The sequence below is a fragment of the Odontesthes bonariensis genome, chromosome 7 (genome assembly GCF_027942865.1).
Source record: "Odontesthes bonariensis isolate fOdoBon6 chromosome 7, fOdoBon6.hap1, whole genome shotgun sequence".
NCBI classification, from domain to species: domain Eukaryota; kingdom Metazoa; phylum Chordata; class Actinopteri; order Atheriniformes; family Atherinopsidae; genus Odontesthes; species Odontesthes bonariensis.
Genome location: NC_134512.1, coordinates 14,192,811 through 14,217,555, shown reverse-complemented (window position 1 = coordinate 14,217,555; position 24,745 = coordinate 14,192,811). Strand labels below are relative to the sequence as shown.

General features: G+C 41.0%; 1 protein-coding gene across 1 annotated transcript in view; it reads right to left on the bottom strand.

The window, feature by feature from the left end:
• Nucleotides 1–24,745, bottom strand: part of banp (BTG3 associated nuclear protein) — a 37,761-nt gene that overhangs the window by 4,982 nt on the left and 8,034 nt on the right. Inside the window, exons 9-12 of the mRNA XM_075469571.1 lie at nucleotides 22,783–22,904; nucleotides 22,006–22,077; nucleotides 20,070–20,114; nucleotides 2,102–2,242 (exon numbers count right to left, since the gene is read on the bottom strand). Coding sequence (XP_075325686.1) covers nucleotides 2,102–2,242; nucleotides 20,070–20,114; nucleotides 22,006–22,077; nucleotides 22,783–22,904 — 380 coding nt within the window. The remainder of the gene's footprint in view (nucleotides 1–2,101; nucleotides 2,243–20,069; nucleotides 20,115–22,005; nucleotides 22,078–22,782; nucleotides 22,905–24,745) is intronic.

Genomic DNA, 24,745 nt, shown 5'->3' with positions numbered 1-24,745 from the left:
AGGTGAATACTCCACGGTCTGTTCGGAGATCATTATCAGAACAGTAATGACATTTTAAGCAATTGTAAATCATCCAAAATTTGGACATTTATGTATATTATAACAAAACAACAAAGACTTGACTCGCATCAGAGCTAAAGGACGTCCAATGTAGCATGCACTCAAGGGAAAGCAGCAGTAAGGAGAAAATGAAATGTGATATTCAACATATTTGTGGGAACAAAAGACAGAACAATTGGAAGGTGGGGGGGGGGGTGCTGATGTTTTAAATCCCTTGCAGAGTTTAAATGACCACTTCAAAGACCAGCCAGCCTGCACACTATCCTGATTCAACATGTGGCGCGATCATCAAGGGATTTTAGGCATTTCGACTAACTACTACTCGTCTCCTTGTAACACTCCATCTCCTGAACTGTTTTATGTTAAACTACCATTTGTTCAAACGTGCAACAATGACTGAAAATGAAGTGTATTTCTATTCTAAGCAGTAGTATGACGTCATGAGAACAGGGGTTCACTTACTTTTTTCCAGACATCAAAGGTATCAACGGTACAACAACTACCGTGTTACTACAAAACGCTGTTACGTGCTCATTTTTTTCTTGGAGCAAGTGTAACTACAAAAAATAGTCAAAAGTCGATCTTGAACTTGTTGTAACTGAATCACCGAAGACGTTTGTGGCCACTTCTTTACATTATGATGTAATCTTTAACTCTGCAGAAAATGGATTCACCACAGCACAGCAAATCACTTTGCTCTTAAATGCAGTCTGTCAAAAAGATTTAAGCGTAGGGAACTGCATTGGTTTTTAATGGTGATAACAAAGATGTCAAACGTTAATTGTAGGCAGTGTTGAGCTCATTATAGGAATAGAGAAAAAGAAGGTAGACAGCTATTTCTGAAAGATGTAAAAGAAACAACTTTGTACAGCAGAAAACCAGAAGGGAACATCTGTAAAGTAAATTGATGCTTGATTTTAACCTTGGCGTTCATAACTTAACTGCGTGTTCGCCAATTCTGTCCTTACCTGTGTCACGCACTGCCATTGAGTATGACTTTATCTGTTGTCATGCTCCCACATAAGATTCTGTCACACAGCTGCTGGCCTGTATTCTTACTTTCTTTTGACATTTTGCTGTAGCTGATTTTCCTGAAGTTGTATTTCTTTCACCTGCTGCTGAAGTCACCTTATTTGTTAATTCCCATGGTAATTGTGAGACTGAAGTGTTTGTCACTGCCCCTCTGCTGGCTAATATTCTTACATCAGTGTGTTGAGTTGCAGATAGTAGGACAAGAGAAAAGAGAAAGGAAGGCTGCAGGCTGAATATTAAGTTTTATATTTGAATGCATAGTGATGGGCAAGGCCCACTTTGGCAACCTAGCAGGGGAGTAACGGTGCTGACTAAACTGATTTGAGCTCCTCAGTAAATTATCACAATAATGACTGTCAGGGCTCAAATGCACGTGTTAAACTTGATCAAATGAGTAGGCTATGAATCAATATCATCCTTTTTTTAATTTTCCTTTTTGTTAAATAACAGTTTGGTTTTGAATATCTTGATAACTACCAACAGAACAGATAGATGCAGAAAGCTGCACGCATCCGCTCCAATATAACTGCTCAGATGGCCATGGTGTCCATGTTCTACAACTTCACAGCGACCCAGAACACAATGCTAAATATAAATTACATAAAAAGTGACAAAACAATGGGAAGTAGTTAGTTTTGAACTAAGTTCACAATTTCAAATGGTGAAATATTAGCAGAAACTTCATCTAAACTTTGAACTAGTTCTTGTGAAGTGTGAACTTGGCACAGCACTTAGGAAAGGATAGTTCATCGAGTTCGATCAAGTCTCATTTACATTCAATTCCCATTTTTCATGCCTTCAGGTGATCTGGTGTCTCATTTGCCGTTGCTGTCTGTTTGAAACGACAAGGTATTTTTTTTCTCTTTTTTTGGCTTTGACGTATCCGTGTATTTACTTCCACTTGACACAACAAATTGGAAAAGTTTCAGCAAAGCTGAACAATCAGTGTACATGTCTATAAGATCCTAAAATGGTCTGTTTTGTTGCGTGTGTGTGGGTTTTTTTTCACCTGAACGCCTGCTGTGTGATCTGCAACGGGAGCTAGTTGGACATACTGCACTTGGATGTCAGGTGGGAGAGAGGATCCCTCCACTGCAGTGGCTCCTCCATCAGCTGACGCAACAGCTATCAGCTGAGCTCCACGCAGCACCTTGAGAGGTGAACAAGAGAGAGCAGAGCAGAATGATCAACCCTTCCAGAAGATGTTGGCCCTTTATCAGCATCATCTTTGGTCAGTAACTTTCCTCTCACTTCTGAAAATTTAATAAATCTAATAAATAACACTCCCAGTATGTGGCAATTTCAATCAGTTAAATTTAATTTGCAAGTGCATTCAAGTCGAAATAGGAATGAAACAAAACAGTCACCAAATATTTCAGTAAGCACAAGCACAATGAAAAAAATGTAATAAGACAAGTGAGGAAAGCCCCATGCGGTGTGACAAAAATATTTCAGCCCTTCTGTTCCCTCTCCTCCTAATCCAGTCCTCTGTGTATACATCAAACAGAAGAGCTCTATCGTCTATTCAGTTTAATTAAGTTTTGTTTTTCAGGGTTCCATAACATGATATGCCATTATATCTTAATTTGACTTCATTGCAGTGAAGTAATATTAAACAACAAAAATAGATTGAATTGGGAGACGGTTTGTGAGATGTTGTCGGGGATCTTAATCTTCCATTGTGTTGAAAGCCAGCAAGGCAGCATTTGAGTCTTGTGGTATTGATGCACTAATTACAGTGCAGTTTCTTGTATTCCAATAATTTCTTCAGGCTACTTCTATAGATAAACTGCCACCACCAGCATATAGATGCATGTGCACACTTGCACAAATTCTCTTTCAAACATGCACACACTGACGCTCTTAGGTTAGCAGTGTACTGCTGTAAATTTGAAAAGCATAACCCCGCCATGTGACAACACACTTACAAATTGGCATGCAATCATCCTGTCAACGCAAAAACACTGAAAGAAAGATGAAGGAAAAGACAGAGAGAGGGAAATATTTACTCAGCTTTTGGTAGTGCATTTTCATTGTAATCAGACAGAGGTCAGAGACAAAGAAGACAACCCTCCAGTATGGCCCAGAGCTTCTCAGAGAGAAATGATGAGGGTTGTAAAGTTGGGCATTCTCACATGAGGTGACAGCATGGTCTCATTTCAGTTTTTTCCTTGTTTTGCGGCTTTGAATTGAACTTTCCTAACATCCCAAGTCTTGAAGGTCTCATATGTATTTTGTTATGCGAGGTCTCTGCTCAGGCTCGTTCCAGCTGTGCTTGGTGCTGGAACTGACTAGGAAATGATTTTCAGACAGAAGAAAAAAAATGAAAGATGAATATGTAAGCCTGCAGATGAATTGGAGATAATGTCCCACACTGCCACACAAGTTCTGAGGTGGTGATGGGTTTCTACGGTTCAGCCTGAATCCACCAAGAAGACACTTCGCCTGCCTCATCTCCATAATGTGCCAGGCCCACAGTCGGATGGAAGTCATTAAAGTATGAGAGGTCTGCCTGACTCATCTGATCACACAACAATAAAACTTCATGAACAGAGCGGTTGGGAACTGACTGGGTTAGGCTCTTGATATAGTCGGGGACTGTCGCAGCTGGAGCCAATGAATAACAGCGTTTGGTAACCCATAAAACTCTATCATTTGGAGCATTACCCTGAAGGGTTGATGTAAACAGTAATCTTACAGTGAAGGAATAATTCAAGTTGTTGAGAAATACTCTTATACTCCTGTCAAGAGTTAGAAGAGAATATCAGTTCCACTCGTGAGTGCCAGCAGCCACTTAGTTTAGCATTCACAAAAACACAGCTGGACAGAGATAGTCTGGATATGCCCCCTGCTTTAAACTAACGGTTTCTTGGCTTCAGCAAAGTGCATATCTAGAAAACAAGGATGAACGGTATTGATGCATCTCTCAACAAATAGGTACCATCCCTTTGAGACTTAAGTCATGCAAACAGTGCACAAACATTCAGTGCTCATTTGGAAGAATGGGAAACCAAACGCAAGAGCAGCTGCTTAAGTGTTTCTTCATGGGAGACGTGCATAGAGATGCATCTTTATCCCCATTCTGTCACAATCCTTTATGAGGCAAGAAAAGCAGCCTCTGCCAAGTGTTTGTCTCTCTACAATCTGAGTGTATGAGTGCAACCTCAAGGATGATGATGTTTCAGTACAATCCAACTGGTGTATCTAAGTGTACAATTACCGGGGTTTAAGGGATGCTATGGTTGACATTTGAGATCGTAAACACTTGTCTCACTCAATTAGAGATTTAACCTCCATTTGAGAGCAGTTTGCATTCTCAGCTGTGAAGAGCAGCACACAAAGGCTCACAAAAGCATTTCCAGAGTTGGAATGGTGTGTGAGATCTCTGCAGCGGCGATCACACAGGAACTTCTCGGCTTCGCATCCTGTCCCACGACTTTCTTTGACAAAACAAGTTTCCTCCTCTCTTTGGGTGTAATGCTTGGCCTTAAAGTATGAGTCAGTTGACAGCAATCACAAGGTGAATGTACAATCAAAAGATATACCAAGAAAACAAACAAAACAAATACATTTATTGCCTATAATTACCTCAGGACTGAAAGTTCATATCAAAGGCAACTGAGCCCAATAAATCAATTCAGTGAGTACTGATGGTAATTACCTCCCACTCAGCTAATTGGACATAATCATCATTAGCTAGTTGACAATAATGCAAAAATAATTACAATGTTGCATGAAGAAAAAGGTTTAATGAGGCAAAAACGATTGCACATTAGATTTCATCAACAACGAATTGTTACTGAAACAAATGCGTCGAACAGCAAGTTGAGAAATGTTTAGGAGCCTTTCGTGGAGCATATAAATCTTACTTGGATTACATAATGTCATTAAGTTTCATTTAAAATTCAGAGATTATCTAATGTGGTTTTGATGCACAGATGTCAATTAGTCAAAAAGACAGGCTATTAGCAAATTTTAAATGCATCACTGTTGATCTTGTGTTTTTAAGGATTGCCGTCATGCAATAGGGCCAAAGAGCCAATCAAACAGGCAAGACTGCCTCAGCTTCACAGCTGGAGACAAGAGCACTGAAAAAGAGCATCTTAAATTCTCTGCAGGCTTTGTTAGCAGCCATCGCCTGTGTGTGTGTGTGTGTGTGTGTGGGTGTGTGTGTGTGTGTGTGTCTCTGTCTGTGAGGGAGGGGGGGGCCCCAACGACATAAATCTTTTGCTGATGCTGTAATGCTCACAATAACTATCCAGGGCACCAAAGAAATACAGCAATGGGAAAGGAAAGACTCAAAAATGAAAAACAACACCATCATAATGCAAAAAACATTCCTGATTCAAAGAGTGGAAAAGGAAAATAACCCGCAGGATAAGTAAGGCTTCTCCATCTCAACTTGTCAGAAAAGCTTAAAATGCCCTTTTTCGCCTTTCACTCATGAAAGTAGTAAAGTTGAAAATGGGGGTTTTAAGAATGTTGTCCAGGAACAAAACTACACATAATCTCTGATTAACACAGCCAGTCAAAAATCAGCCTCCCAGATGCACAAAGTGGTGCAAGGTAAAACCAATTTGAGGGTATAGGAGTTCTCAGTTAAACTCTGCTGTTCTTTCATAAGTATGCCTTTATGTTCCCATGTCCAAGTTTTTTCAACATTTTGTTTTTTTCTGCCAAAAGCACACTGGAACCTGATCTTCTAAATAAATTCATGCACACATTATGTTTCAAGAAAAGATACCCACACAAATCTGGTTGCTGCAAATCTGGTTTGCTGGTTCCTATCATTCCCAAAGGAATGATAGGAACCAGCAAAAAAAAAAAAAAAAAAAAAAAAAAAGAAGAAGAAGAAGCTTGAACCAAAACAGGGAAATGAAAAAAGAAACATTTGGACTTTGGAGTGCCTGAAACTTCCTCTCAGCTTAACAGCCGTCAAAAACATCTGTGATTGCCAACCCCAGACAGATGTCCAAGCATAAACATTAGCTCCGGGTGGGTAGGTGGGGTCCATGTGGAGGGAGTGGGGAGACCTGGCTGCAACTTTGCTGTGAAGATGCACTTTAACACACCATTTTAAATATGCCTCAATGCAGTCATTTACTTTCTTCGTTAACTGTGCCTTTTATTTGACGTCTGGGCCTGTGGGTTGTACTGACTTTAGCTGGGCCTCAGCTCATTGCTCAATGACTAAATGTGAAATAGTGAACTTGTGATGGTAATCAATAATGACAAGAGTTGAAATAGAAGCCAGTTAATACTGTTTTCTTCCTCTGCAATGTGGTAATTATTTAGCTTACTTGCAGAAACATGCTAAATGTGCAGTGTATTTGTGCATCCATCTCCTATTTACATTTGATTCTGTGATATATATGCCAATTTGAAATGTTATAAAGGAACTTGTGACCTGAGAGCGCCACCCACATCCTGACACTGTTGCTACACCGCAGCTCAACACCTGCAACCAATCAAACACTCCCTTGCATCCTTTGCTTCGCAACTCCCACCAGAAAACTGGGAGTCGCATCGAGGCAAGGCTCAGCGAGGTTTTAAGACAAAACCAGCTTAACTTGACTCCTGCTCCAGAGCAACGAATCAAAAGGGAACCGATGGCAAAAATAACAGCCACGGTTCGAAAAAAGAAAAATCAGGCCACCGAAAAACGAAAAACAAAGAGAATGCCATTGAAGGCTTTCTCTGTTCTCTAAGACAAACACAAACTTGGCCTGCCAAATTAATGGAGGCGTTTTTACAATGTCAGTAAATTGTCTTGATTTAAGATGTTGAGTTTATCGTATTTCCAATTATCCTGTTTGATTCAGTGGAGCCAGAAGAGATGATATAAACTGGTTGTAAAACTCAACTGACAAAATAACACATCACGCAAAACGCCTGTCAAAACAAGTCATTTTATCTCATATCGAGTCAGAATATGCCAGCGCACATCGATGGAGGCCTTTCTTAAATCCAACATCTCCTTCCTTAAACTGATACATTTTCTTTGGCACTCAGTTCTGGCATTTCCCTTTGAAGATCAATAAATTGGAGAAGTGCATTGGAAAATTGAACCGAGTGGAGAACATGACCAAATGACTTGAGACTGACTGACCTACACACAAATCTCTGGAGAGTGGCTCTTGAAGTGAGCTCCAAAGCACTGAGTGGCTTTGAGTCACAGCAGCCAAGTACCCGAGAGTTCTGGATCAGATTCAAGATTTTAGATCAGCTGTGGATGGTATCCATCCTCTAACTCAGCTTGTGGGGCCGTATTCTGTAACTCATCAAAACAACAAAATTATCAGGTATGTTCACTTTTAAAGTTGCCAGTAAACATTCTAGCATTTGTACTCCCAACTCCACTTATCTTGCCCTTTCTCTCAGTTTAATAATCCAATAAAATTCAGAAAGACAGGTGAATGGCAACGATTCTTCCTTAAACTGATAATAACCAACCAAGAGTCTTATGTACTCGCATCGCACTGAAACTGATGATGGAGTTCTGTATTGTGACTTGTAAGCAAGGGTTGCAACAGGCCGTGTGATGATGTTGACTCACACTGAAATATATCTAAAACATCTGGTCCTTCCAACTGACAGAGCCAGCAACACTGACTTTGCCTGTAAGGACAAAAGAAAGTGCATGTGGGGGTACCATCCTCTGCATTACCTCAGAAATGCTGACGCACCAATATATGCACCCACATACACATTCAGAAGAAAAAAAAGGACTCCCCGGCGTTGGCCCTTCATCTCCAGGCCATAATGCCAACAGGACACAAAACAGACTACTACTCCTTTGAAACATGATCCCCTTTAAGGCCTCTAAATCCTTGAATGTTTAGGTACATCCATTTATACTGAAGATTGGTCGTAAAACATCTCACTTGTTTCTTCTCATTTTTATTCTTCCTTACGCTTTAGAAACAACAGTCTTAAGCAGAAAAAGAGGACAAGTGAGCAACTCTGGCCACGGGTCAGCAGTCCGACTCCATCACATATTCCACCCTGATTCTTTGAGGTTAAGTCTACACATTGCTCATCTGCTTTGTGTTTATAATGGACAGATTGGTTGATACAAAACTGTCTTTACATGCCAGAGCTGTGTCAGTGGAGCTAGTGCCTCTGGGTGTTGTCACACAAAAGCAATAACATCAACACTTCAAGCCCAACATGAGGTCAAACACCGCAATCCATCTGTTATCTCTTCAGCTCCATTATAAACACTTAATTTTTCCCTCTTAAAGGTATCCTTTGATTAAGTCTCTCTTTCATGTCACTCTAACACAAAACGCATTGTATTCTTCCAGGTGCTGTGCTTACATGTCCTGGCAGAAAAGCTGAGGGACCGGTGCCGAGCTGGACTCGTTCTCTGACCCAGTTCCCACACTGACCATGAACAGCGACACTTGGAATGGTCCAACAGATGCACAGACACATGTGCTGACTGGGAAGGATGGCAGAGGTTCAACCACAGGGAGGAAATGAAGTGGAGGCGATGGTGTTCAGACATTAGTGAAACACATCCAAAGCCCTCGATGGCCAACACTGAAGTACATCGTCGATAAACGATGCAGGCCGATGACAGGATCAGTGAATTTGGTAAAGCCTTGTAGCTCTCTAGAGAGGTTCAGGATTTCTCGGATGGATGTGGCATGGGTTCATCATATCTGATGGGGAAAAGTCCTCTAAAAACAACTGGCTCACTGTACACAACAGTGGATTTGCTGCTCTTCTGTAGGTTTTATTGGATCAACTCTGTTATTTCCTGCCTCACTTAATAGGCCAGATTTGCTAAAAGTTTTAGCCAGCCCAGACTTTTAAATGTTAAATGTATCTAATGAAAGAATTTACTTAAGATACGTTAGATACGTAGCACTGCAGAAATGTTTCTTTTTTGGAGCACAGAATTTTGGAAGCAAAGTATTTAAATGAACATGATTTAGATAGGTTCATGGTTGTCAATTCATTAGCAATAATGCCATTATTTTCCACAGGAAAACAAAACAAAACATTGCAGCCATTTTAAGTCACATTACACTTGACATGGGTACTGTGGTTGTAACAAAGAGGAGGTCTGACAGCTAACAGAGAGAGAGGAAAGTGTGGCAGAAAGGAATGCGGTAAATAATTAGGACAGTCAGAGGAAGGCTCGCTCTTTAAAGCTGCGGTCGGCAACTTTTTTTTGGTCATATTAGCTTGAACTGTCATGGGATTCTGGAAGTGGAATATTAAATAGGCTGTTTAGGAAAAATAACGAAATCTGTAGCTCCCTCTGAAGCCTGTAATCATGCTTGCAAAAACCGAGCGCTCCCGGCTGTTTTTACCAATCAAGTTAGGGTGGAGGAATCCTACCTGTCAATCACAGCTTGTGCACACGCTGCTGAGCGTGAGTCTGCCCCAGCTTGTGTGCGCTAACACTGGTGTGAACTCACGTGCACAACCTCGTCCACAGAGGGGGAGGGGTTTGGGGGGGCGATTCGGAGCTTGTTAGAGGTTGGGGGAGGGACCTGAAAGTTGTATCAGTTAGAATTTTCCGACTTTAGACTCGCAATTTTGAAAACCTGCCGACTGCAGCTTTAAGTGTTAAAAGAAATATAAGATCAATTAGAACCTTCTACAATGATAATTAAGATTAATGATAACAATGGGCCTCATGCAAGAACCGTTCGTACGCACAGATTTGTTCTTAAATCGTCCGTACGAGTGATTTAAGAGAATTTGCGCATTCACCAATCTTTTCATATTTTACGTTTTCTTTCAGGTACGAACAGAATTTACGAGTGATCCAGGCCTGGGAATTCCCATGCTGATTTGCGTGCGATTTCATTCACACTGCAAAGGCAGCCTGGAAACCACTGCCCTTATTTTTGCCTGAGTTAGGGAACCAATCACAGAAGGGGGTGGGGGGTGGGGGGGTGGGGGGGGGCAGTCTATGCGCGACACCAAAGCTTGTAGAATATTAATCCAACATGGCAGCGTACACAAGTTACCATTCGATGCAGCCTTAGAAAGTGTTTTAAGTAGCTTAAAACGCAAGTTTACTTTTAAAAAAGAGCAACGTTTGGCGTTGAAAGATTTCATTGCCTTCTTTCTCGTCGAATTTCTGTCGCTCTACATACGTCATCTGGTATAAGTGATACAATTGGCTATGAATCGCGCGCAAAGCAGCATGGAAAGAACCAGACGCCATTTGATAGACATTCGTAGCGCCCAATAAACGGCTCTAGCGCGTCAGGCTCTTGAAGAGAACGTGTGGAGACAGACGAATGGCTGACATCGCGATTAAGATTCCCAAGGACTGTGCTGCTGCAAATATGCAGCTTGCTAGAGCCACAACTCCAGAGAAAAACACGCCGATCAAACCCAATTCCACCACACGCCCAGGTCCTCACCATCTTTGGATTTTTGGCCACTGGAACCTTTCAGAGGGAGATTGGAGACAGATCGGGGGTGTCCCAGTCCTCTGTGAGTCATGCGCTCACCTTGGTCATCAAAGCTCTCATCAGTTTATCACCCACGGTACATCAAATTCCCACACACCGCTGTCCAACAAGTACAAATTAAAAGGGACTTTCATCCCGTGGCTGGACTGCCAAACGTAATAGGAGCACGAGACACATATACGTATCCAAACACCCGTGCTGTCGTGGAGCGCACTGAGCTGAAGGCCAGGTGGGGGTGTCTCCATACAGCGGGGGGGGCAAATGGCCCAGAGAAGGCATGCCAGATTTGCACAATATTGCCATGAACGAGGGTCTCCACCTGAACCAGTCCAGGCAGACCAGAAGCTGTGGTGCCAGAAGACCCCCCTCATGGACCGTCCCATCAAAGAGCCATCATGATGAGGCAACAACTGATTGCACGGCTTTAGTGTCAGTCATAGATCGCCTGCCCATGGCGAGAAGTTTTTTTTAAGCCATTTTCATATCAAACCATTTATTTTTTTATTTCGGTGACATGGTATTAACAGCACTCGTAATTGCTTCCCATTTCTTCGCTTTAGCAGATCCCGTTATTCCACTGCTGACATGCTAAAAATGACAGATTTTCCTTTTTGGATCTCTGAAAGCAGAACTTCAATCTCAGAGCCCCAAAAGTTGTTCTTTTGCGCCTTGATGCCATTCTCATGACTCAACTTTTCCTGGCACAGGAGCGAGGAAGCACAGCCTTATATGGTATAATTTAGGGCGTGGAGTATGCAGATCTACTATCCTCGTGCACGTGAACTTAGATACGCACGATTGGGATTCATCATTTACGCAGGTCGTTTACACACTTATTCCGAAGTTAAGAGCGCTTGTTGAATCTGACGTGGTGTGTTCGTACAAGACCTTACGAAAAAAGTAAGAGAAATTTCTAATGAAAATACGAAAATGTTCTTGCATGAGGCCCAATCTTTGTATGAGTAGTTTCTAAACATTGTGACAAAGTGTGTTACAGAAACAAATAATGGGTGGACAATAGGTCAAAAGACACGAGCACAACACCTTCTTGAAACTCTTCATGTTTTCATCTCCAGTTCTACTTTGTTTTTTTTAACACACCATAGCTTCTGTAGCCTTTTTGTCCCATATTTTTACCTTCATTATCCCCACCCTTTAGGTCTGGAAAGAGGTAATTTATATAGCATTTTCTAAAAGACAGGAAGCTCTCCAAGAAGTCAAGCAGAGGTTTCAAGCCATAGCTAATTTCCCATATGTTGACCATGGGCCTCTTTTTCTGGAATCAGAAGCCTTTTCCAGAAATTATAGGTTGGAAAATAAGATGATGTCTGGCTGTTACGTAAGCTCAAAAGCTTTTCCTCGTTCTCTTTTTAACACAGCCAAAGAGCCCAACTCTAGTAATTTCAACAACTTTCAACAACAGCTGGTAAACCTGCTCATAGCATGCTTGCCATCTCACATGTGACCAGCTACAACTGTGCTGTTAGTGGATGAGTATATCCCTCCCCCGGTTTTGATTTTAAATTTACAAAAGCATTCACACTCTTCGTTATGGCATGTGAAGCAATGATCTTCTTGCTTTAAATATCCAAGAGATGTGTCTCGAAGATAACTGAAGTCCAACACTGGCAAGCTGGTTGAGCAGAACATATAACTGCACATAAAAGCAATATTTGTAACTGGGGTGAGGAGCAGATCAGGACAAGGACATAAGACCAGTTTAAAAGCTCTGAGTTTTCCCAGAAGCGGCCTCAATTATCGTGAAACTGAAGAAGTTTGGACAACAAGGACTCCTCCTAGAATTGTCCAGCTTGCAAAATTGTGGAACCATGCAAAACAGGCCTTGGGCAGGGAGGTGACCAAGAACCTGACTGCCACTCTAACAGAGTGCCAGAACTCCACTGCAGGGATGGAAGCACTCCATCAATTAGGCCGGAATGACAGAGACTGTACATAACTAACTGTTTAGTTTAAGGCATGACGGCCCACTTGGAGTTTGCCAGATGGCATTGAAAGGACTCAAAGAGCATGAGGAAATATGTTCTTTGGAATGATGAGAAAAACTATGGGAAGAACTCTAAACATCACATCTGGCAAACATCACATACTTGTTATTACCTTGCTAAAAACCATCCCTGCAGTGAGATGTTGCTGTGGCAGCACATCACTATGGCACTACTTATTCAGCTTAATACACACGGTTAGGGTTGCTTACACAGAGCCTCCGACTGTCCTTGAAGAATGGGGCAAACTGCCAAAACTGACTACGTCAAAAAAGCCCAAAAGTGGAATCAAACTTAATTAGTTGAATTAATAAATAATCTGCAAGGCATTGAGTAAGTTTTGGGGTATTCATTTATTTAGCATTTAGTTTATCAAAATTCAAAAACTGAAGGAAATACCTACCTAAAAAGACTCCAAGCTTTAGCTGTTGTCTAAAGGACTTCTCCAGAGTAATTATTATGAAATATTATGGTAAATCATAGCTCTTTATATGCACACACATTTTCACATTTAAAACAATTTTTTTTTTTAATTGTAATTAATTCAACCTAAAAATTTAGAAATGGACTCTGAACACCCATTGAACTCACTGTAATAACAAACAACAGTGATTGTAAAGACTGCTAGGAGAAGAGAAGGTCATCTGAGGCCATTGTTTGAGCCAGGCAATGTTCCAGCATTGCCTGCAGTGTTTTGACGTTGCGCCTGGTGCCATGTGTTCGTATTACAGCTGTTTTTGTGTAATTCGCAGATCAGCTAATGCTAGTTTTTAGTCATAAATGGGACAAAACCTGTCCTCCAGACAGTCCCTCTTTTTTCGTTTCCTCTCCCCATTATCCCCCCCCCCCCATCAGTCATTCCTTTCATCTTCCAATCCCCATTTGGTTTGCATCAGCACAGACTAAGATCACAGCACAAAGAAAGAAGCACACAAGATAAGAAAGCTATGAAAGACAGGGTGTGCAGTAAAATACTAGCTATTTTACAGTTTCATGGTCCGCATTAGAGGGTTTTTATAGGGAACTTTGGATCCCTTTCCACTGCTTTAACTCTGACTTTCAACTGGCACAGTCGCATTAAGTTCAGAGCTCAACAGGCACCAAGTGACACGGAAACATACAGACTTCTGCAGCCATATTACAAAAATTCATTGTCGACACCAGCAGTTAGACAAACACACAACTCTGTGCATGCAGACAGTCTCCAGTGGCAATACAGAGGATGACAGATGGGACACAGTATATACACAGAGGTAAGTCCGCAGCCCTGTCAAAATTTTAGGATAGCTCGTCTCACTCCTCGGAATGGTTAGACACGGTTTAGTCCTCTAAAAAGGCCCTAAATTCCAATCACTTATCTTGTTTGTGAAAGAACATTCTCAAAATTTGCTCTGGAACATTAAGAAAAGTAAATCATTTCTGCTCTGTTTACTCTGAATGTAGCGTGATTTACTGTAACACAGACAGTGTTACTGAGAAAAGCAAGACAGTGAAAGCAACAATTTCTCTCAGCATGTCTAATAACAAAAATAATAGTTTAATGACTAATTATTCAAATATGTTTATCTAAAAATACAGCCTTGCCTATACAGATAGCTCTTAAAGTGATACTCCGGAGTAGATTCAACCTGGGGTCATTTGAACCGTGATATCCAGCCAAGTAGCCCACCCGCAGTTTTTTCGATATTGACTGAACATCAGCTGAGTTACTGAGTTATCCCGAATAGCTTCGTACAAGGGTTAATGGATCCTGGTCCGTATCTCCAAAATTACCACACTAAAATCACATGCCATGACACCAAACTTCTACAGTAGTACAAATATGGTCTGTACTCACCAAACGATGCATTTGGAAGTTTGAAAATAGTCCAGGAGTTTATTATTGTCAACACAAGCCTAATAGCTTCTCTGCAGCTAAAGCTGCGTCGACGTCACTTCAGGGAGCTGGGAGCTTCAAAATAAGATGAGGGTTGATCTACTACTGTAGACAACAAAGCAAGGCTGCTCAGTTTCTCCATTGATAAAATAACTTCACATCTCTACAACGTAAAAATTCATAAAAAAAACATGTAGAATATAGCATATACTTTGTTGTCTACAGTAGTAGATCAACCCTCATCTTACTTTGAAGCTCCCAGCTCCCTGAAGTGACGTCGACGCAGCTTTAGCTGCAGAGAAGCTATCAGGCTTGTGTTGATAATAATAAACTCCTGGACTATTTTCAAACTTCCAAATGCATCGTTTGGTGAGTACAGACCACATTAGCATATTTTCCTTTGTAATACAGTCTTAGCCACATTTAGCCAATAGGCCAGTCAGAAATGTGACTCGTGGACAGAAGATTACACTCCTGATTACAGACATGTGCATCACAAAGACAGTGTGGAACTGGCCCCAGCGGAATTAGAATGAAGCTGAGAAAATAGTGGCGTTATTAGCTCCAAAAAAAAAAAAAAAAAAAGGGGGGGGGGGAATTTATTGCAAATAATAACCAATAAAAATAGTAATATAATGTAGGAACATTTGTCTGCTTACAATATAACAATAGCTTTGAGGGGAACTGACAACATGTGCTAGGCTATTTGTTTAAAAACAATAATAATAATATAAAGTCCATAAGACTGGCCTGACGCCCAAAAGATATCTATAGCCCCTTTCACACTGCCGAATAACCCGCGTTTAATTCGTGAATTTAGCGTGCCTGCTGTTGCGTTCACACTGCCGACCCGGGCTGCCGTGTCAACTCGACTCGCCTTTCGACCCGCATCGGACCCTAGTCTTTTTGCCGAGCCGAGTTTGATGTGAACGCAATCGACGCGGGTCGGACGTGGGCGTGGCGTGACGTGAGGAGTTTAACAGACAGAATGGACAGCTGATTCAGAACAACAGCGACAGGTGAGGACAAGTTTTACTCTGTTTTAGCCTACATCAAGTTGGAGACATTTTTTAATATGGCCAACTGGGGAGACAAGGAGGTCCGCGAGCTCTTCAGCCTCCGAGCAGAGGACGTTATTTTCCGCCACATTTCGGGGACGGTGAAAGATGGACCTCTGCTGGAAGGGCTGGCGAGAAAGATGGGAGAGCGCGGTTTCCCACGCAGCAAGACGCACCGTAAAGTAACATCTCCATGAACTGCATATACAATTGCATAAACGATATCTCAAGGTGTCCCGCCATTGTTTGTTTGAAAAATTTGATGCAGACAGGTGTATTTAACCCTACCTCCGACGCATGGCTTGTGCCTACGTCATTGTACACGCCCAGCATTTTATGTGTTTCGCGTGACGCTCTGCCACTAGGCAACGCCCCCTGAACTCGGCTTCAGGCGACACGGGTCACCCTGACATGCCAAGCGTTCACATTGCTCGACGCGGGTCGAAGGTGCAATTTGGACCCGCTAAGGTAGCGGGTCGCATTGTGAACGGGGCTTCTATGTCACAAGAAACCATCTACAGTGATGAGAAAGGGATAAAATCAGCAGAGATAATTAACAATCAAGACAACCAAGGTATGCTTACAACATGCAAGACCCCTGTAGGAGACTAATAGCACAAATGCATGTGTGTGAAGCTACTGAAACACAAAGCCTAAGCATGCGACAATCATTTCAGGCAGTGGATTTAAATGAAGCCAAGATTTGAGCTCAGAGTTTAAGCACCAACTAAAGAAGCTTTTTATTGGACTATGCTCTCTTGAGACTGCCATGGTAATATAGGCCCACATGTTTTAGTTCTCATACCCAGGGATATGTTGGTGTCTGTTTAATAAAGGACTAAGACAAACAAACGTTAGAAACTGCAGCTTCAAACTGTGTTCATTTGTTAATGTATGTTGTCCAGGTCAAGGTACGGCCCACACGAGAGACGCTAAAACCTGACAGAGTCGATGGAAATCTACGAGAGTAGTTCATGAACTTATATGAATAGCTGCTCGAAATGCGTGTTGTGGCACAAATTCTTCACCAAACTCATGCCAAAACTCGTTTAAGATCATAGAGAGAGACACCGAGGAATTATGCTGTCAAGCTCAGCAAGCAGGTCATCTGAGGACATGAACAAGCATGTGTGTTTGAGCGTGTGTGAGAGAGGGAGAGAGAGAGAGGATGAGGATGTGTGGCGACTACCTCAAGCAATTGAAAACACACACAAAGCTTAACAGACGATACAAACTAAAACAAAAAACCCTCATAAACTCAAAGCCTAAGCATCCGACAATTATCTCAGGCAGTATATGGCAAATGCATTCACACATCACAAATGTGCACACTCAAAGATAGTCAATTGCATCTTGAACTTATAAGGCAACTTAATCACTGAGATCTTAATCAGACTGTAAAACGAAGAACTGAGCAGCACAGAGCATATGGCTCCAATTGGTGGGTGGTTTGTAACTCCTCTCCAACCCAGATTTTTACTTATTGTCAGGAGGGAGGAATGATCGTCTTTGTTTTTAAGTCCAGCATTGGAGGTCCCCTAATTCCTTAGAAAGTAATGTTACAAAAAGCCACCTCAATACTTAACCAAATAAAAAGAATAAGATCAAATGAAAAAAAAAAAGAATCAATAAAAACACAAATTTACCAACTGGATCAATAGGCTATTACTTCCATTACATCATTAAGCCTCTTAGGTCTCCTTGTAGGCATTTCTACAGAATAATTCTCTTATTTCTTATTGAATTTGAGGCTGTAAAAACTTTGGCAGTCAGTAGTAATGTGAACTTATGGTGCCTTCAAACACAAAAGGCTGCATTTGTACAAGATACTGCAAAGACACTGAAATACGATCCAATAAGGGTAATCTGAGTAATAACGTAGCTCTGGAAAGTAATCATGCCATCATTTTACACTCTGCAAACAATGGTTTTGGATTTTGATGAGTAAATGTTCTGTAAACTGAACAACTTGTCTTCCCAGCCAAACCAACCTTATGACACAGCATCTGCATCCAAAGTGAATCTCTATCTCTTGCTCCATCAAAGGTAGCTAGAAACTTGGGTGTCATGATTGATGACCAACTAACCTTCAAAGATCATGTTGCCTCCGTCGCTCGATCGTGCCGCTTTGCATAGCGAAACATAAGAAAGATCATGCCGTACCTAACCCAACACGTCACCCAGCTCCTGGTGCAGCCTATGGTCATTTCCCGCCTTGACTACTGCAACGCTCTCCTAACTGGTCTCTCAGCCTGTGCTGTGAAACCGCTGCAGATGGTCCAGAACGCGGTGGCGCGTCTAGTCTTCAATCAGCCTAAAACTCACCCCTCTGTTCGGTGAGCTCCCCTGGCTAACATCAAATTCAAGGGGAAAAAAAATCAAATATCAAGACACTGATGTTAGCCTACAAAGTACTAAATGGAACAGCTCCCATCTATTTGAAACCTACCAAGTGCTACAAGAACAGGGGTATCTCTGTCTATCTTCAAGAAACTCTTGAAGACCCAGCTCTTCAGAGAGCATCTCCTACCCTAGCACTTACCCTGGATTTCCCTACCCCATCTACTTTACTTTATCTTTCTGTACTTCCCTCTATGCCTGCACTCTATCGCTACACTGTCACCCCTGTCACCTCTGACAGAGTCTGACTAGAAACTGACTAGTTTCCTTCTATGTAGCTTACTGTTAGCTTTTATGTTAGCTGTCATGTTATATCCTCATTTGTAAGTCACTTTGGATAAAAGCGTCAGCTAAATGCATAAACATAAATGTAACAACAAGCAACTTGCTACGAGTACGAGAATATGTTTGGCCTCATTCGTGATAAAATACCCTCTACAGCTGTTACATAAAAACACCTGTTGTTCCAAACTACCAGAGAATGGCATGGCCAACAGACGGTGAGTGTTAGACAGAACTTCCTTCCCTAAATCCTTGCTTCTAGACAAAAAGGATCAGATCATGAATGAGAAACTTTAGCTGTCTACAAGCATCCATATGTGGCCTGCAACGATCGTAGACAGACCAGCTCTGCTTTGATCGAGACTCACTTGGATCTCAGAGGAAAGAACAGAGAAACAGGAAGGGCCTCCAGTGAGAAGACAAAACCGAGGAGGGAAGAGAGGTGAACAAATACGACAGACACATGAGGAGCACGACAACCATAGCTGGGCTGTGTGTAGGTGTATGTCTATGCGTGTGTGTGTGTGTGTGTGTGTGTGTGTGTGTGTGTGTGTGTGAGGGGGGGCACAGGGCTGTTGGTTGTACGTTATTGATTTGTTTCTAATGTGTTGAACAAAGTACAAACTAATTATATCTTTTGATTCAACAGCTCGTTGAAACCACTTTAGTCTCTTACATTGGTGTGGAGGAATTTGGGCCACGTTTCTTACAGCGTTACTTCAATTCATTGAGGTTTGGACCTTAGTTTATGCATGGTGCTCTCAGGGTCCCACCACTGCTTTTCAGTCGAGGTCTGGCCTTTGACTGTGCCATTGCAACACCTCTATTATCTTCTTTCAGTGATCCTGTTGGAGATTTACTGGTGCATTTTTAATCGTTTGTTTTTAATCAACATGTTTTGTGGCATGATTCAGTTTTTGCTGTTTTTTATCTGTCAGGCAGTTGTCAAGTCTTCCTGTAATTGCATTCTCATGGACTTTAACATTGAGTCATGCTGACTGAGGCCTGTAGAGCCTTTGATGCAACTTGTGGTTTTTTTTGTGGGTTTTTTTTACTGTTTCTCTGTGCATTGCACGGTCTGCTTGCTGGGAGGTTCGCTCCTGAGAAGATTGGAAACTGTCTTGAATATTTCCCACTCGTGAATAATCTATCTCATGTAGAATAATAGACTCCAAATAGTTTGGAAATGGGCCTTATAACCCTTCCCAGATTGATGGGGTGTTGCTGCCCATCAGTCTGGGAAGGGTTTTCTCCAAGATCATTGCAAAATTATTCATCCAAGATTATCTTAAAATCATTTCTGAAGTCTTCTCTACTTGGCATTGTGTCAATGCCAAAGTGGTCACACTTACTAACGATCAACTAAGCATTTGGCTGCAATTACGCTGCTATTATACATATGGAAGTAGTATGGGTGTTTGGATTTTTTCCGCACACACTGCTTCTGTGTTTTGGTTTAATTTTTTGCTGAATATATAATGACATGATGTGATATGTCATGTGTTATCGCTCATCTGAATTCAAATGCACCTAAGTTTATGTTCAGATGCATAAAACGTTAGAACTGAAAGAAGTTGTACTTTCTTTTCTAAATGACTGTATAATCGTGCTAAGATTGATGGGGTGGCAAAAAACACTTGACAATATACTAGACTAGTCCACTGATTACGTTCATGGCACATTCTGATAAGGTGCTGTAACAAGATGAAAGAACTTCTCATATATATATTCCTGGTTGCTCCATCATCTGACCTCCATTTTGATTGTTCCCTATGGCAGCGTTGACACTTACAGCAATGCAAATGGGTCAACTGCAGCCTTTGTTTGAAACAGTGATACTTTGTACTTCATCATTCAACTTGTGGATTAATGAGTTTTATATTATCAGTTTGATTTACAATACATGTATTCTTACCTGTCCGTCCTGACCAACATGCACCTGGTGAATCTGGAGGTTTCCCTACAATGGAGAAATTACACGTGAGTCTACTAAACGATGCAATATCATAAATGTACAACTTTGATCTGCAAATTTAAAACCATATAAATAAAAAATTTAAAAAAGCCTCTTTCTGCTTGCCTTGACTAGTTAGATAGGTTAAGAACCTTGTCACGCTGGGATTCAAGTCATTAAACAGTGGTAAGCTGATCTCCTCTTATCAAGGCTATGTCGAAAGCCAGTGTCAACATCTGAGAGGTGTCAAATATGTTTGTTTCTGTCAATCCCTGCATGCTCAGACAGTGCTCAGTAACTTAGCATGTAGAAGTTGGCAGAAAAAAATTACATGCACTTGTATTCATACTGGAATTATTTTTGGCTAAATCAAGGCTTCTGTAAACACTAATAATCTACTTCCAACGGAGTGAGCATTCTTAAACTTTTGGAAGCCTGCAGTGATGTTAACAAAACCATGTGAGAAAGGACATTATACAAGCCAGTCCCCAGCCTCAGCTGTTTTTCTGTTGCTAATTGTATTTCTTGTATACATGCAATGCTTTTTTGATCTTTCATATGGCCGGAGAGCAGTGCAATCTCTGAAACGGCTAATTTCCTTTCAGAGCATTTTAAAACACAACGGCTTTGATGAAAACGCCCCATTCCCAATGAAAACATATTCTGCGATTGGCAGTTGGCAGATTTGGGATTTTGTTGCTAAGCTTTGAACTCCCCCAAAAAAAACAAATATCATGAAATAGGAAGAGGAGAGGAGAAAAAAAAAATCTGGGCTCAGACACAAAGAGCAGGAAAAGCTTTAGAGGTTTCCGGCCTCCAATTTACTGTGACTCTCTGACTCAGTTGTGCATTTCTTCCTGAAAGGTCCCTTAAAACTGGAACTGAATGGGAAATGAGAAAAACACTCGGTTAAGGTGTCAATTGCTTTTGCACAAATGTCAAGTTGTCACACATGTATGACATGCATGATATACAGTATTTGATTATAGGTATGACTGTGTACACAGACTGGCGTCTTGAAATATATTTCTCTCCCACATCCTTGGAAAATCATTAACAATGATGCTGATGCAGAAATTCCTCCTATGCAGTAAGTTTAGTTTGGAGTTAAAGTCTGATTTCTAAAACGGGTTGTGTGAGCATGCAGTGATGGATACATGAGTCACCTGAGCATTATGTGGACACACAACACTGTCAGATTCACTGTATAAACAAAAACCATGGAAACCTTGCTTTTACTACGATTCACTAATCTCTTAAACACTGAAGGCTGTCAGGTATCGTTTGGGTGCGCAAGGCTGTTTGAAATTGGCCAACAAAAGCATGCAGTGCTCAAATAGCACTTAAGTATCAATTTCAATGATTTTAACTCAACTTATTTGACTAAAAAAACCTGACTCATTCAATCATCTTAGAAGTAGACAAGCATGCGGTGCGAAATGTGATTTAAAAATGTATGAAACTCAATGGCCACAGTTAAATAATGAGGCCAATCATTCTTCTATGAAAAAATGCTTTATTATTCTGTAGGTGACTATCTAAGTAAAGTACTGGTCTGCAGATTTCATTAAGTGCTTGTCTCAGTAAAAAAAAAAAGCACTTCCACTGACCTAAATTACTAATAGGAAGCTTTTCTCTTTTCCCGTGTGAGTCACATCTAACAGATCATTCAAAGGTTTACATCTTTGAGCATTTACTTGTTCCATCACAGTGTAAACATCATTAATTTCCACCAGCAAACTGTATGAACTGTAACAGTGAGATTCTATTTTGGAGACAAATCCTTCTCCAAAGCGAGGTATTTGTTTGAAAAATTCAATACTCCACGAAGACTGACTCAAGAAAATAGGTTAGCTGTTTCTCAACCTGCTTCACACATGTACAACAACACACTTGCCTCACTGTCCTGTGTGATCTGCACCTCCTCTCCTTGTGGTACCTGGGCAATGTGCAACTGCCCCTGTGGAATCTGCAAAACACATGAAGAAAAGGCAACAACTGAAGCTCAAACAATTAAACAAATGCAAAGCAATGTGAACCCATCAAAAAAATGTGTGAAGGCACCATTTTCTGAAATCTACACATAATTACAATACAGTTATATAATGTGGCTACAAACAAACAGAGAATTCTGGCTGTAACTTTCACAGGCACCCACCTGTATTTTCTAACTCTCAAATCATATTAATTTTTGGGTTCATATTCACAATAAATGAGGACTGAGAAATCTCTTTAGGGAGGGATGTTCTAATAACCAGAATGAATAGCAGAAATCATGGAGCAAACAAACACAATATGCACACCAATACTTTAGCATCATCGCTTTAAAACAGACTTTAGAAAATCAGACTTTTCCTTCAAACTTTGATAAGCTCGGTGCTGGAAAATATTTAACTTAGCTTCCCTAATGCATGGTAAGTAGCATCATTTGGCTATGAAAACTTACCAAAATGATAAAAAACATCTTTTATCATTTAAATTACGTTCTTCTCCACTGGCAACGCTGACTTTGGAGTCCATTCACTTACAAAAGGTACAACAAGGAAAACAAACTCCAAGTTGACTCAATGATAACCCATCACATCAAACAGTACATGGCTGATCTTTCTTATTTATTTATTTATTTTTTTCGAAAACTAAGACCTTTAAATGTATCAAATTGTCTGGCACTTACCACCTGAACCTGGCCATCTTCACCGATGCGGTGGAACTGGACCTGCTGATTGGCCAGCGTGTAGTGCAAGGTCTGCTGGGTGGCAGTCTCAATGTGGGCTGCCTCCTCTGAGATGCCTTCCTCTGCATAGGAGGACAAGCAGTCTGGTCACTGATGCACTCGTGTGTACAGTACAAAAAAAAAAAATCAAATAAAGAGGTCTTTAAAACACAGACTGCCATGAGAAACACCGTTATAGGAAAAAGCCGGAGCTAATTGTTCTGCTGCTGGATGATGTCTTGTTCGTATCTTCACCTAAATAGACAACAAGGACTTTCAAGACAGCCATGCAACCAGAGTCATGGACTAAGAAGCCCAACATAAACTCCAGTGTTCAGTCTCAACACCCACCAACCCAAGTTCTATGGGCCTTTCATCAACCTCAAAAGATTCCCGTAAACCTCAAGAAGATATTCAATCAGGTAAGACATCTGCAACAGGTCACACTTTTTCTTGTAAGATGTCAAAAATACAACAAAATAATAAAAAGGCTGTTTAGGATAAATAAATTAACATTGTTCCCAAAAACAGCCCGTCTATCTTTGAGCATGGCCACAGAATATAGTTTTCATGAGTATAAAACTTAAAAGAGCATATTGCATACGTTGCTCTTTCTGCCCATTAGCCTGTCATTGTCACAGCTGTGTTTCTGTACTTCATGTACGGAATGAAGAAGGAAGTCTCAGGTGGCTTGTGGGGGCTAATGAGTTAGTTTCTTTTCTACGGGGGTTATTTGTTCATTAATTATGATTTTTTTAAAAACATAATAAATCGCCTCTCCCTAATCCATAATCATACAATCTCATTAGGAATAGAATGGCTGCTTGGTGTGTGCTGCATGCTGGTGAATGAGCCATCTGAACAAGTATTTGTGTTGTACACTCTGGGGTGTGCGTGGCCTGATAAAAAGAGGCAGGGCCTGACAATCCACCCCTAGTGTGTGCTCACAGGATATTTGGGTTTCCCCACAGTGAAACTTTTCCCTGGTCAGAGGTGAGAGGTGATAGCTCACAGGAATGGAAGGACAGCAGGCATTGTGTGTAGATCCCAAACATCTGCAGCAATATGCTCTACAACTGCACTTTGGGTTCAAACACTGAAATAGCTTTAATATAGATCAAATAAGATGCATCTGACTTCACTGCCTGTGACTGTGGTGACAGTTTGCACGGGGTGCTGTTCGTGCTTATAAATAATAGTAACTGGATATATTAGATATATTGATTTTGAGGCAAAGCAGACAGTCTCTAAGAAAACAGGGTGAGAGTAAACTGACCAACCAAGACTACGCACCAAATGTAGTTTCTCTTGTGTAAAACGAACTAACAAACAGCCTCTATGTGGACTAAACAATAAAACTTTATAAAAATGACTAATCGTTGGCAACTATCCGTCATTTTCTTTGGACACAACCACAAGAAAGCGCCAACTGTTGTAACAATAAAGTTAAGAGGCATAGAGGACTTCCTCCAAGTTAAGAAAAAGCAAAATACATCATCTACACTGCTTTGATATCAGTTCAGGATCAGCTCAAAGATGAATAAATCAGACTTGATTTTGCTGACAGCACAAGATTAATGGCGTTCAGAACCATAAATCGCATTCCGCTCCACTGAAAGTGAAAAAAAAAGTCAATGGTGTGACCAGCATGTAAGCAATGCAAAGAGCAGAAGGTGTTTCTTTCTCAGGGGGCCTGCGCTTGATTTTCACAACTATGACTCTCGTTTGATTAGAAAGCAACAGCAGGAACCTAAGAAAGTTTCCAAAGTGATCAGACGTATAATAGCGTGTTTTGACTTTCTAAAAAGTTAACATTGTCAGTCAAACGTGATCTATTGTCATTAAATTTGTTATTTTGTGTGCTGTATTTTCTTATGGTTCCCGGTTCATCCACGTTTACTGTTGTTTCATAAATATGTCGCTT